The following is a 13,522-nucleotide window of genomic DNA, read 5'->3' as shown; positions in this document are numbered from 1 at the left end:
TCCCGTCTTGGTTGTCTGTGACCGACATCGTGACCCTGGTTATGACTGAGAGGTCTTGTTTGGTGCAGGAGGCCTTCTGACTGACATTGAAGGATCCTGGTCCACAGAGCCGAAATCCCTTAACCAATGAGCTGATAAGGACGGGGGGCGATAGTCCCCTCTAAATTGCTGGACAGCATCTCCCTGGCATTTCGCGCAATCACGCCCAAATAGTTGTCGTTTGCAATTTTCAATATGTAACTGTGCCCAAAAGTAAAATCTAGGGAATTCATTGTGCGTGTTTTGACCCTCAAAGGCTATTTCTAGCATCTCTGGTCCCTTAGTTGAGGCAGCTCACTAGGAGCGGTGCACAGCAGATCTACTGGCAGCTTGGGCAATGGTCGATAACCTACGACCAGGCGATCCCACATGCGGCGGCGAAGACACCATGACATTTACGGAACCTCCGAACATCATCAATGTTTTCTTCAGACAACCGTTTGCTTACCAACATACTCGTATACTCTGCATCAAATGAGGAACACGTATATCGAATTGCATGTTAATATGATGCGTGGTTTTGTATCTACTGGCATGTTCAACTGAAATGCTTCCCCTGTGCTACCCGCCTGCGCCTCTGGATAGGTGCAGTTGGGAGGAGGGAAGGGAACCCATGCCCCGGACCGTTACGTGTCCAGAGGCATGTGCTGCGCATAGGTCCTAACATTCATACCCAGATGCCATTTGCTTAGGTGCATTTGTCTGTCGCGTTTTGCGGTGAGTCGTGTCTGGGCCGGACGGCGGACCGCGGAATGGTGAAATATGGAAATGACGCGCCGGCGCCCGGGGCGATTTTCCACAGGTAGCCCGCGACCCGCTGCGGTCCAGGGTTCGGATGTGGTGCGTGGCGGAAAGGCCGTTCTAGGAACGTTGGCTTTACCGGCTGGCCTGAAAGTGTGACCCACGATAAAGCCGACGAGCAGCCGTTGGAAACAATGACCACATTCTCCGGAACCAGGGGTCGGAACGACCAGAAATTGGCACTTCCCGGTAGAGAACTGAATGAAGAATCGCTTGTTAGATGAGGTGGGGGTGGGAGGTGAGGGTAGGGCCAATTTGACAGCCCGAGATCTAAAAAAAAAAAACAAGAAAGCTGTGAGGTGGTCGGTACCTTCGGGCCAAATGAGGCCAAAAAGGTCAAAATGAAGGTTTGTGTCCAATGTGCACCCAGACCTCCTCACGTAACCGTCTTGACCTATATACCTGCTGTGAGCAAAGGGTAACTCGTGCTCGTGTTGGACCAGTGACCTGAGTTGACCTTAAGGAAGTCGTGGTGACTAAACACATAAGATATTGCGTTTATTTTTGAATTTTAATAAGCGTCAAGGATGCTGCTAGGCAGTACATTAATAAAAGAAGAGTTGATCTGGGCCTTATCAGATAAGTGACCTACTCTGACCTTAAAGAGGTTCATAGAAGATGTCTGATGGGGTCCCTGCCGTGAAAAAACTTGAAATGAGCACCATTAGCTACCCCAAGTTCAAGCCGTCCATTAAAAAAGCAGGCCAGTTTTGACCTGAGTCTGACGTTCATACCTTACTTTAGGTCAATGGTATGTTTTGTGTTCCTAAATTCAACTGTTTTGTTGTCTAAAACATCATCTCAGGAATGTGTAGCTCCGTCTAATTCTCCGTTATCCAACCAAATTGAATGACTCCTTAGCAATTGCACTCGCTGACAGCCACGGTCAGACTTTGAACTGCCACAGGTCAGCGGATTTATAAGGTACATGCAATTTTTACACCAAAAGATCTGCTATTCAAATGCCGACAGCTCTGAAAAGCTTGGCGTGGCGACGCCGCGCAGTTGGCAAATTATTCCGAAAAACTTTTGGGGCTCAAATGGATCCCCACCTGAGTGCGGTGAAATTAGGAAGACCTAGAAAAAAAGATCTAGAAAAAAGGCGGCAGCGGTGAAATTAGGAAGATCTAGAATTTGTAGTGGTAGCAAGCGCGGGTGCCTTGAAGCTTGTGGAATGTGTAGCAACACTCCAACTGCTGCGGTGGAAATCTGGAAAGAGATATTTGAAAGCCGGGCAATCACTGAACTCTTTTTAGTAAGCAAATCGTAGGCTTATTACAGAAGAATGTCCCATGTTTTGTTTCCTGATCTATTTTCTGCCCTGATTTGATTCCTCATCTTCGACGCATTACTATGCTGCACGAAATTGGTATGTGGCAGGGCAGCATAACATCAGGCTTCAGGCACTTGCAACAGCCGTCTTCCAGCACGCACGCGCGTATGAAGAAGACGGGAGATCAAAGGAGCCACCACCGGCCGATTTCCACCAAGCGATTCACCCCATGACGTCACACAATACCGCTGGCTTACAGCTACGCATTGCTGCCGATGATCCACACACGTCCGTGACGGTCAGCACATCACACCTGGCTCTCGGCAGGTGTGATGATGACAGACAGATGACCTCTGTCATCCACGATGACAGAGGTCGGGTCACCCAGGAAGTCCTATGAATGATGTGTCCCGAAATAATTCAGGTGCAAATCGTCTCCAGAACGCGGCAGGTTTTTGCATAGGTTTCCAAGGAGTCAGCTCTGTTGCTCAGCGAAGCAAGCCTGCAAGCACTTGAAGTAGCGTCCTTACGCGCTCTATGGCGGTCGCGGGGAGGACTGCGGACCATCCGGCCGCTCCTCTTCGTGATAGATTGTGATTCGACTGGTACTTCTACCCGGTTGCAGCCCTTTGACGTGTGACACCGGCTCGTAGTCAGTCCATCGCCGGTGCCACAGATGTACTCCCAGCAGAGAAGCGCCGCGATAAGTCTTGAGATATGCAAATGACAATTGCTCAACAGCGCGCACCGGCGCATCGGACGACTGACTGAAATACCGATGCTCCAGCCGCCAGCGAGATGGATGAGATATTCGAGAAACGCCGCCTGCACGGATGGGGTAGCGAGAGGTCGGCAGGCGGCCGGTCGCCCAGCGGAGCGTGGTGACCCGCCGTGACCCGCCGTGACCCACCGTGACCCGCCACGAGCCGCCGGACGCAGGACTCACGCCGAAGCCATACGACGGTCGGCGCGCGCCGAGCGCTGAGCCCAGTGGAACCAGCGAGGCCTCTGGCGATCGCAGTTCAGCCATCAGCTGGCTCCGAGGGGCGTACCGATTGACAGATGCTCTGTTATGTCTCCTCTGTGGAGATTCCAGTGGACGAGCTCACTTTGGTAAAGGCCATTTGCGGTGGTGGAGGCAAGCACGTGCGTTGCGTTCGTGAGATGCCATTTGGCGTCGCTTCGACATCGCAAGATGTGATTTACGGCGCATGTTTGGCACATCTCGCAGATGCTTGGAAAATCTCAGATGCGATGGAAGCCTGTTCTGAAACATCTCGTTGTTCTTCTCCTTCAAACCAGCAAATTATGCAGGAATCTGTGCAAGCGTCCCTGTTGAAGATAAACAAGTAAAAGGGAGGGGCAATGTGAGTAGAAGTCGATGTTCGACGAGAGGACTACGGCAGTGATGTGAACTGCCACTTTTAAACCCAGGGACTTGAGGAGGGTGGATTAACAAAGGTCGGGACTTTTTCGATTGTTTGGCATCCAAATCTTGTGACTCATGTAGATTTTCAATACTTGAAAATTTGCTCGCGTTTTAAAGTACATGCATTATCATCACTGAAAAGAATATCATCCGTAATGCACGGTCTTTCGTGGCAAGTTTGTCAAATTCTGCAATACAAAGATAGCAAAATAATACATGCGCGGTCAAAGTTGTCACACACATTCGAGTTGTCATAACAGCGAGGATTCAAACGAAACCTACCACCGGCCACTCTCGAACCACTCTCTACACGCCAACCTCTGCTGGGGCACTGCGTCATTCGATCATCGCACGCAAATTACACGAACGTCGGGCATGCTCAGTTTGGACAAAAATGACGCTGAAGAATGCAGCCATGCAGCCTCGAACTGGCGTACTGGCACACACACAGTGACAAGCTGGCACAGGCGTGCTCGCTGTGTAAAAGAAGGGGTATCATTACCATATCTCGCTCAGCTACGAGCTGCTCTACTGTTGGCAATTTAAGGGCCTTCAGGAGAGGCGTAATATGGCTACATTGACGGCAGCGTTTTCCAAGTCTGGCACCGCGGTTAATTATCTGCTATACGCGTTTTCCTTAGGTCTCATCACAACCACCACACCCCATTTAGTTAACGTACCGTTAGTTGATTCTTCAAATATTAAATAAGGTGATTCAAAACTTAAGATCACACCTAAGGACATAGAGAAATTCTTCCTGTCATTCTCATGAAATCAAACATATTAAAAACGAAGTGACACGTTATCTACATACTACATCCTGGTTAAGCAACATCTGTGGTGGCTTGTGACAACCTCGGTTACGCACACAAAACCTAATTGACAAGCTGCAAAGAAACTGATCCTTTGCACACTAAGTCACGGGCTAATGTTCAGATGCAATGAGGTCTTAGGGCAGGCAAGGTGACATTCTAAGCAAGAAAACTGGGCACTGCCAGTCCAAACACTTCACAATGCGACAATATGATGAATTGAATTGATATGATAACGATACCAAACTACCACACCCACATAAACGTTTGGAGTAAGATACTAAGGACTAAAGGTTGTTTCGGATTAAAGTTAATGCAACTGCTCTAGCCCCGCTCATCAATATAGGATGCTGTTACCGCCACAGGTCAGAGATAGCTCCGAGCTAGTGGCGACCGAAAATACATTTATGCATAGATAACAAGTTGTCGGTAGCTTGTTTGAGTCATTAGGAACTTTAAATTCGTAATGTAGATACAATGATGCCCTGGGATTTGCAAAGTAGACATACAACATATCACATTTGTGGAATTTTCTACCAACAGGAACACACTACCTTCCTGTCTGTAGCTAATTTCTGGTTTGACACACCCGCATTTTGATTGATATTTCGCAGCTACCACATTAGATAACTGAGTGGACTTTGGAAAGGCTTTGACATAGGCATTTCGATCGTTGTAATTTTGTTTCCAGTGCATTTTGGAATCATGGTCGAATAAACCTTACAATTTTTCGATGACATTTGGAAGAAATTTGTGTTTTCCAATGTTTCACATCGGTTTGATCCAAGTTTCTGCTACACACGCACTTGCTGCAATGTTTGAGTTTGTGTTTTGAAGTACATTAAAGCGCATTTCTACTTTGAGCTGATTAGTCAGCCTGTTACAGCCTTTCGATTGTCACGCCCGCAGTGGGGGTGGGTTCAATTCATTTTAGGAACTCGCTTTTTACCGCTGACTGGGTCGTACCATGGATGGTTGTAACGGCTGAAATAATGATCAGGTACCGTCAGAGGGCAGGACGGACTGTGCTGAGTATTGAGACGGGTTAAGCTTTCGTCACTGAATTATGCCGTTGGCAAAACATTTCACGACCCGATGGTGCATGTCTGGCTCGCGAAATAAACCCCGTTAGCGTGAGCGCTAATCCCTGAGGTCCATACATGAAAATAATCGGAATAATGTTTTAAACACAGTTTCAGAATATAATGATGCTTAAATTTCAACCATATGCTTCTGTGTTTGGTACTAAATTGTTCCGTGGGACATGCGTAAGTACTCACATGTAAGCACATATGTAAAGATGTGAGTACCTTGTCAGTATGGAGAATACACTGCAGAGGATGCATATTGTGCAGTATGCTACAGCTTTAATCCGTGCAAGCACAGGGCGAATGCAGCCTGTCCGTTTATTTTAAATCCGTATTCCAACTCCATTGTTTTCCCGCTCCGTACATCTCATCACGCTCAACTGTCCCAAAATCATAGTTCACCAGCCTTTAGCCTAACTTTCGGAGCTGCCCATGCCACACATTTGGCAAATTGTCGCTCTGCGACGCTGTTCAGTAACTCTGAACTGAACAGATGATGTGAAGTGGTTTGATCTTCAACGCCGCGTTGAAGGTCAGATCGGATCAACGCCTTCAAAAAGTTTCGACAAATTAACTTTAAAGCCACTGTGGGATGAACGAAAGTGACATTATGCATACTCGGTGGTGAAAAATCGTTCAAGGTCCGTACTGACAGCTCAATTGGTTACAGAGCCTGCCTTTCCATTCGGGAGCATTTGATGGCAATGCTTGGATAATGCGTTGGACATCTTTGAGAAAAAACAAAAACAAAAACAAAAACAAAAACAAAAACAAAACATTAAATTTTGAAACGTCACGGATGTGAGAAAAGGTCAAGAGGGCCGTGGTAAAACAAACACAGGAAATGGCCCTTTGCATTTTTAATGAAAGCATCACACCATCCGCTTTCAAGTTATATCTCGATTTGATCAGATCTAGGAAACCATGACATCAATAAGAAAATATTTCCCCAAACTTTTCAGAGCGCCCGAAGCATTTGATGACCTTGACCTTGTGACCTGTGTGATGTAGTAAATCAAAATTGTCGTGTGTGTAGCTTGCGATATAAATAAGACTGAGTGTGTAATTATGCCCCGATCGGCGGGGTTACGATCAACAGTTACAGTCCTAACACGCACCCGGGTGGCCGGTTGAATATCCATCGCTCGCCGGTGGGTGCGGGAAACTTGTCCCCTGATATCTCAGAAAATAAGGCAGCAAACTTACAGAGCAAACAAACATACAGAGACAATAAACTTACAGCGTGGATTTGTCTGTACGTGAAATTTTTCGAGTCAAAATTTGAGGTTCCTATGTTATGACCTTAGGATCAAACGAGGTCAAGCAAGGTAAAACTTCAGATTGGTGTCCAAAGTGCCCCCAGGCCTTCTTATGCAACCACCATGCACTTAGATACCTGTTCTAAGAAAAATGTCACTGATGTTCATGTCAGATCAGTGACTTTGTTTGAGCTTCCGAAAGCTATGGGGACCAAAATCATATACAACCGCTTTTTTGCATTTCAAAAAGCTACAAGGATTATGCTAGGTGGTATGTTTCTGAAAACAAAATGTTGACCTGAGCCATTTCAGGTCAGTAACCTATTCTGACCTTTAAGAAGTCTATGGAAGATGAAAATCTGGTTCTTGTTATCAATATGCTCAAAATGAGCACCAGAAACTTCCTACAGCTTTAGAGCAAAATCCGTCTGGTTTCGACCCTCATCTGACCTTCATGTCGGGCCCTTGGCCAGTGGAATCTGCTAATTCAATTGTTATGTTGCCTAAGAAACTATCTCAGATATACGACTTTGTCTAACACACCGTTGCTGCATCATATTGAACGATCCGCTACAAATTGCTTTCGCTAAATCCATGTCCTGACTTTGACTTGCCGTAGGTCAGCGACTTTACAAGGTGCAGCTAAATTTTTGATATCTAACGATTCATCTTTTAAGTATCAACCGCTATGCAAAATTTGGCACAGTCGCACCAAGCTGCTCGGAAAGCGCTCCGGAAAACCTAGGGGGGGGGCCAAATTGACCCCAACCCGAGCGCGTGCTAAGCTTCGAAAAGGACATATCCTGGTGCATAAATGTCGTAAGTGTGCTAAAGGCTATGTACGAAACTAGTTCCATGAATACCATACATACCATCGGCTGTGATCTCCGCTGATGGACCCACTTGCTGCTTCCCATTTTGCCATGCCATTTGCTGTTGATGCTAATTATGTCATGCTAAAACATTAGCGGTTACAGCACGTAGAACACTAGGATTGTTTACGTGGACTTATGGCGTCAAAGCAGGTGGCGTTACCTTGAACGTGACGTTAATTCATGAAAACAATATGTAAGGAAGAGGTAGCATCGGATTTAGAGCACTTCAGGGAAACGTTGGCTACGAAAACTGAAATTACGCTTTGAATATAGTCTTTTTTGTCACAATGCAAATGAATGTGGAGTAAAGTAAGAGACCTTTGCTGGTATTAGCCGTTTTCTTTGCGAATTATGGTGCAAGCCTTCACTTTCTTTTAATGCTGTCATGGCTTTCTCTAACAGCACAACTTTCATCAGCAATTTTTGACTAGAAATATTATCCAAATATTTAAAACATGTTAGTGAAGACGTACATTTTGATAAAATTGCGGTTGCTTGACTACAAGCAAGATCATGCTTTTATGAGAAGACATGATGTCAGACATATTTCTACAGAAACCTTCTGAACCTTTCAAAACCATTCGGTGGCATATGTGACGCGGACGCGACAAACCAAACTCATTTATATTGGCCGGATCCCCATAAATAGGTATGCATTCCATACAGAGCTTGCATACCTGAATATGATCCGCGATAAATAATCCTTGAATCCAATGAACCTCAGAGCCCACCTTTTCCCACACAACAGCAGTGTCAACAATAGTGACACAGCGAGCATCCAACACCCTCGACCGATCCACGCGGCTGATTACCAGACGCCTTCGTGGCATTCTTCTAGAATATCAATGGACTAAAAGCTTGGGCTGAAGAAACACATGCTAACTTATATGTAAAGATGAATGTCGCCTTATTGTGTCACAAAAGCAACATATCAGCAACGGTGTTGGTGTGGGAATTGGCATTGCTTTATCCGTATTGTGTCAGAAGTTAGTCCGACGGATTTTAGTTCAAGATATTTCTGTGCATTTGTGCGGTTGCACCTGCCGGGTACAACAATGAGCCTTCAGTCCGTATGGTATGAAGCTGTGACAACACCGGTGTCGCCTGGTTGACATGAAGACAGATTAGGGAATACACAAACACAAAAATTATCGCCAACTTGCTTTCACTTTAGCCAGATTTCGCGAGTAATTGTAATCAGCAAATTGTATTTTGAAGTTCGAGGGAGGCGAGCTACCCTTCCGTGCCTTTGTGGCATTACACAATCACGAAAAGGCTGAAAATGGCGACGTAATTAGTTATCACTTCTTCCTTGCTAGAAAACGTCAGTCCTAATTTGGTAGCTCCGCCTGACGCTGTGTCTAGCGGATGGCTCTTAGGCCTGTGCCTGCTTTGGTCATGAATCCTAGCCTAGTATCTGTTCTCGATTTAACCGCATTCATGCCCCGCTTTTGCAAAGAAATCAAAAAGTTACGCCGTTTATTGTTCAGTGTACACCACACATTAACCACAAGTATACAGGATATGGATCAGGAATCACGTGGTCGCGATCACAGCTGAGTCGGTCTACAGCGTTGCCAAATAAAGTAAAACAGGTGCCAATCCGCGCTGCACTTTTGTACTCGGCAACAACATATCAACAAAGTCCGACGTTCGCGGGATCGTCCGGCACCTCAGCCATCAAGACCTGAGGCCAAGGCCCCAGCGCCGTGGCACTGGTACAGACCGAGACTAACAACATCCCGAACACCACAGTGATACACAGAGAGGCGGCCGGCGCGGACCGTCCCGCCGCAACAAATCATTCTGCCAGCCGAGGCCTCCGAAGGAAATGAAGTAACGATGCTGCTGCATAGGCAAAATATTTACAGGAAGCCCTCTCCAGTCGGATCCGACAGCCACGGGAAATTGGTGGGACACCTCTGGCAGGTCTGCATGTTGAAGGTTCCCTGGACCTCCTCGGCGTGCAGGGCACAGTTATTGCCGCCCGGCTTGATGCAAGGGAATCCGACGGGCTCGTCGCACTTGGACAACCACAAATCAAAGTCCTTGGTCTCGGCACTGCTGGGCGTGTTCTGCATCCACTCAATGACCTGCGTCATCGTCACGAAGTAGGTGTCGGGGAAGGCACGCTGGATCTCCTCAATCCAGAGCAGCAGGTAGTCGAGGTTTTCTTCCTTCTTCAGCCAGGCTGAGTGGAAGTTGAGACTGAGCGGCGCCCGGTTGGTCAGGTAGTGGCGGTCGAAGTTGTGGTCGAGGAAGCGGTAGAACTGCTCACCGGTGCGGATGTTGGAGCAGGAGTCCACCTGGGCGCATCCCGGCAGATCGTCGTCCACGCTCGGGTCCTCGCGGCGGTCCAGCTCGTTCATCACCATCTCCCAGACGGGGAAGGCGCGAGTAGGACACTTCTGCGCGTTGCCGTGGCAGGCGTGCGGCATCTGGTTCAACAGCGTGTACGGCCAGATGGGAATGTCGCTCAGAGGCGCCGTAATGGTTGAGTCGTACAGGAACTTCTGCTCGAACATCATGAAGAACTGGTTATTTCCGCCGACACGCAAGTAAGGCGTGCGCATACCAACCACCGACTCATCGCTGATGGCAGCAAACTTTTCGATGATGAAGCGCTGGCCGGCCATCTCATTGGACCAGTCGGTCCGGCTGGCGTTCGTCCAGAAGTTGGCCGCATCGTTTTGTGTGATGGAGAAGACGGCGATCTCATGGCCGCGGTTGTGGAAGTCCTGCACGGCCGTGTAGTTGGTGTACTTGTGCGACACGAAGAAGGTGCCCTTGATAGGGCAGCCGTTCGGGTTGACACGCTCGTTGCTGAACAGCTCGTTGAACAGTTCGATGTTGTTGTTGTTGATGGCGCCGTTGAAGGTGAGCATCACCATCTGTGGCACGTCCTCCGGCAATAGGTTTCCAGGGATGACGGTGCCATCCTCGGAGCAGAAGCAGGACGGCAGCTGGCACTTCTCCACGTCGCAGGGCGGTGCCCGGTTAGGGTCGCTGCCCATATCTGAAACCAGTGGAAATCCCGTGAGTCATCAATTCGAGATTGTCTTCCTGTAAAAGTTTTAGCTATTTTATGGCATCTGAGTAGCAATAAAACATCCAGATGGAGACGAGACACTATGTGCTACTATGCGCAGCTCGTTACTTCTCTGCAAGCAGGAAGTGCCAGCATGCATAACGACCAACCATTGACGCTGCCTGCCATCAACTGCATCATGAATTAACAGCGACCACAACTAAACGGTGCAAACCCCACTTCGCACACTCCACCCCATCCCTCCGCGTTTAGTTTCCCCACACCAGCTTTGCCTGGGTCGACGCCAACCACAAGATCTGCGTGGCGTCCTGCACCAGAGCACTCACCGCAGGCGTTCTCGTCGGAGCCGTCGTTGCAGTCACTGTTGCCGTCGCAGAAGAGCTCGCGCGCGATGCAGGTCCCTTCAGCGCAGGCCAGACTGTCTCCCTCGCAAAGAGGCTCATCGGTGACGAGCAGCGGCTTGGGCAGCTTGGGTCGCTCGGTCAGGTCGCAGTTGGGCACGGCGGCCTTCCAGTCGCACGTCTGCTGGACGAGATCGAACACCAGGCCTTGCGGGCAGCGGATCTGCTGCAGGCCCTGCGGAGGTAAGAATGTGACGTCAGACAGCGGAAGCACCGATGCGTTAGCACGTGACTGTCGTGTGAACCATAGTGTAGAGCGGATGCATGAACCGTGGTGGGCCATCCACAAAGGGGCTGCGAGTTCAACGGGCTTGGCAGGTGTCGATGTCTCTAGCGGATGGGTGGAGGAGTTAAGCTGTGGGCAGCTCATCTGCTCCGTGGTGCGGCAATGCATTGAAACATGACACGAACAGCCAGTTGCGACCTGATCACGCCGGTATTCTGTGGCAAGTGGTGGCATTCTCCGCGATAAGCGGTACCAGCACGAGAAGCACCGACCGCTGACGCAACCACTTTCCATCAGCACTCAACAACAGCCCAGGCTTTGCGTCGATGGCAACATGGCTCAGACGTGCCCTGATTGAATGGCGTTTGTCGCGAGCGATTTCTCTCGGCGGCGGCCAATCATAAGCGACGGATCGCCGCTCAACTCGGACGTGAATCGGGTTAATCAGACGAGCGCGTTTGTCCCGTCCGAGAGCTTTCCGGCCGACGAAGCGTCGTGGCGGGTCCCGGCCTCCCGGGGCCCGGGTTGGTTGCCGCACGGCGCCGGCCGCGCGCCCGCCGCCGCCAGCCACCTTTCGCTCGCGCCCCCCACCCATGCCCGACCGGCGGCGGGCGCGGGCGGACAACTTTTCCTGGCGCCCGGGCTGGCGGCGGCGCCGAGGGCCGCGTCCGCAGCTCGCCGGTGGCGCCATCTTACCGCCGAGGTGCACTGGACGACCTCCTTGCAGTGTGCTGGGCCAGGGTTCAGGCGGAACCACTCGCCGGGGCCCTTGCCCTTGCAGATGGCTTTGATGGTGTCCTCCTCGGTCTGCTCATCGTCCTGCCGCTTCACCCGGTTGGCGTGGGCTGTGGGAGAGCATACGGACGGGTCAGCCGGAGAGAGTCGGGGGTCAGGTCCGGCCGGTCTCGGCAAGGGCCTCCACAGCGTGACTTGTATTGTCTGCGTACATGCACCGGTACCGGCTTACTGGGCTTCGTGCGCAGATGATGGCAAAGTCACCTTGCAGCCTGAGGCTGGTGTGGAGCTAAGGAAAGCCCTGAAGTGGACGTTTGAGGACAGAAATGAATGATGCTGGGCCGCTATTGACCACTTGAAAAGAGCACCAAGGAGTAAAAGAGTGCAGTAATGCGCTGCAGTAATCCATACAAAACTTGTGTGCTGAGAATTTCAAGAGGATGAAATTTTGGAAATTAAATTATCTGCTTTACGCGGCGGGAAAATATCTAGAAGACATACTTGGGGAGGGACAAGCGTAAGCTCAGTAACATTATAGTTGTACATATCTCCCAAAAACAATTGATTTAAACCAAATAAAACTAACCACAGGAGTATTTTACGGTGTGACACAACAGCCATGCAGCTACAACCACCGCGACCTTAGAAAGGCCCAGGAATTCGGCGAAAAATCCCATGGAAGTGAAAGGGCCGTGGGTAAATAATCCGACCGACGCAAACTCCAGCCTCATGAGTCAGCCGATGGGGGTCGTCAGTTAAAAAATGTGCCAACATTGTCGATGCAAGAACAAGAAAACGTTCGATTGTTCAGTTACACGCATTAACGCTCAGGACCAATCAGTTCAATGCATTTACACAATGGTACTCATCAAGAAGCAAGTTCCGATGCACACGGGCGGAGGAGTGGGTGGGGAGCCCGGTACTCCGAAATAGCACGCCCTTTCCTTCCCAGCATGGCATCGCCGGCCGGCCGGCGCGACCCCAAAAAACGGCAACACGCGACGGCGAGGCTGGCGTCGGCGGGGCGGCCGGGCCAGGCCCGGCGCGCCACTGGCTCACTGACCCAGATACCAGGCCGCGGCCGGCGAGCTCTGCGGGCGGCGCCGGTGGGTCACCACCAGGTCAGCGTTTGACTCCGGGTCGCCACCAGGTCAGCGGTCGCTGGCCGCCGACCGGTGATTTGGGTCACGGCGCGCCGCCGCTCCGCGGCCCTACTTACCCGCGCAGGCCAGCAGCACGAGAATGCACGCGACGGCTCGCATGGTGGCGGCAGACTAGGCAGCCTCGACCGCGCGGCCGCCTTAAATACCGGCCGCCATCTTGGATCATCTCGCCGGGCCCTTTTACTTTCTCATTTGTCGGGAACCGGCGGCGTGAGCATCCCATTTTGCAACGTTGCCGCTTCTGGAGGGCAGGGACAAGAGGACATAGGTCACATTGGTGGCCTGAGGCCAGGCTAGTTGGCAGATTTGGCTTGGGCCCTAAAGGCATGGCCCGGTCATGCCGCCGCAGCTGCTTTCCTTTCGGCGGGGGGC

At 50.2% G+C, this 13,522-nt stretch overlaps 1 protein-coding gene across 1 annotated transcript; it reads right to left on the bottom strand.

The window, feature by feature from the left end:
- Positions 1-9,041: 9,041 nt before the first annotated feature.
- Positions 9,042-13,276, bottom strand: LOC119102631 (chitin deacetylase 1). Its single transcript, XM_037226082.1, has 4 exons — positions 13,207-13,276; positions 11,949-12,097; positions 10,952-11,201; positions 9,042-10,592 (listed from the first exon to the last, which is right to left on the bottom strand). Exons 1-4 carry the CDS (start codon positions 13,247-13,249, stop codon positions 9,442-9,444), a joined length of 1,593 nt encoding a protein of 530 aa, XP_037081977.1. The 5' UTR covers positions 13,250-13,276; the 3' UTR covers positions 9,042-9,441.
- Positions 13,277-13,522: the final 246 nt, after the last annotated feature.

Source organism: Pollicipes pollicipes, unplaced genomic scaffold, assembly GCF_011947565.3.
Source record: "Pollicipes pollicipes isolate AB1234 unplaced genomic scaffold, Ppol_2.1 Scaffold_5724;HRSCAF=6776_pilon_pilon_pilon, whole genome shotgun sequence".
Taxonomy (NCBI): domain Eukaryota; kingdom Metazoa; phylum Arthropoda; class Thecostraca; order Pollicipedomorpha; family Pollicipedidae; genus Pollicipes; species Pollicipes pollicipes.
Note: the sequence above shows the minus strand (reverse complement) of the source record. Positions and strands in the feature narration are given on the sequence as shown.

What these genes read in the sequence shown, in the direction of transcription:
- LOC119102631 (XM_037226082.1), bottom strand. Translation starts at nt 13,249, where the DNA reads ATGCGAGCCGTCGCGTGCATTCTCGTGCTGCTGGCCTGCGCGG. An exon ending in CGTGCTGCTGGCCTGCGCGG is followed by an intron (nt 12,098 to 13,206) that starts GTAAGTAGGGCC and finishes GCTCTCCCACAG; the next exon opens with CCCACGCCAACCGGGTGAAG. An exon ending in CTCCGACGAGAACGCCTGCG is followed by an intron (nt 10,593 to 10,951) that starts GTGAGTGCTCTG and finishes CACTGGTTTCAG; the next exon opens with ATATGGGCAGCGACCCTAAC.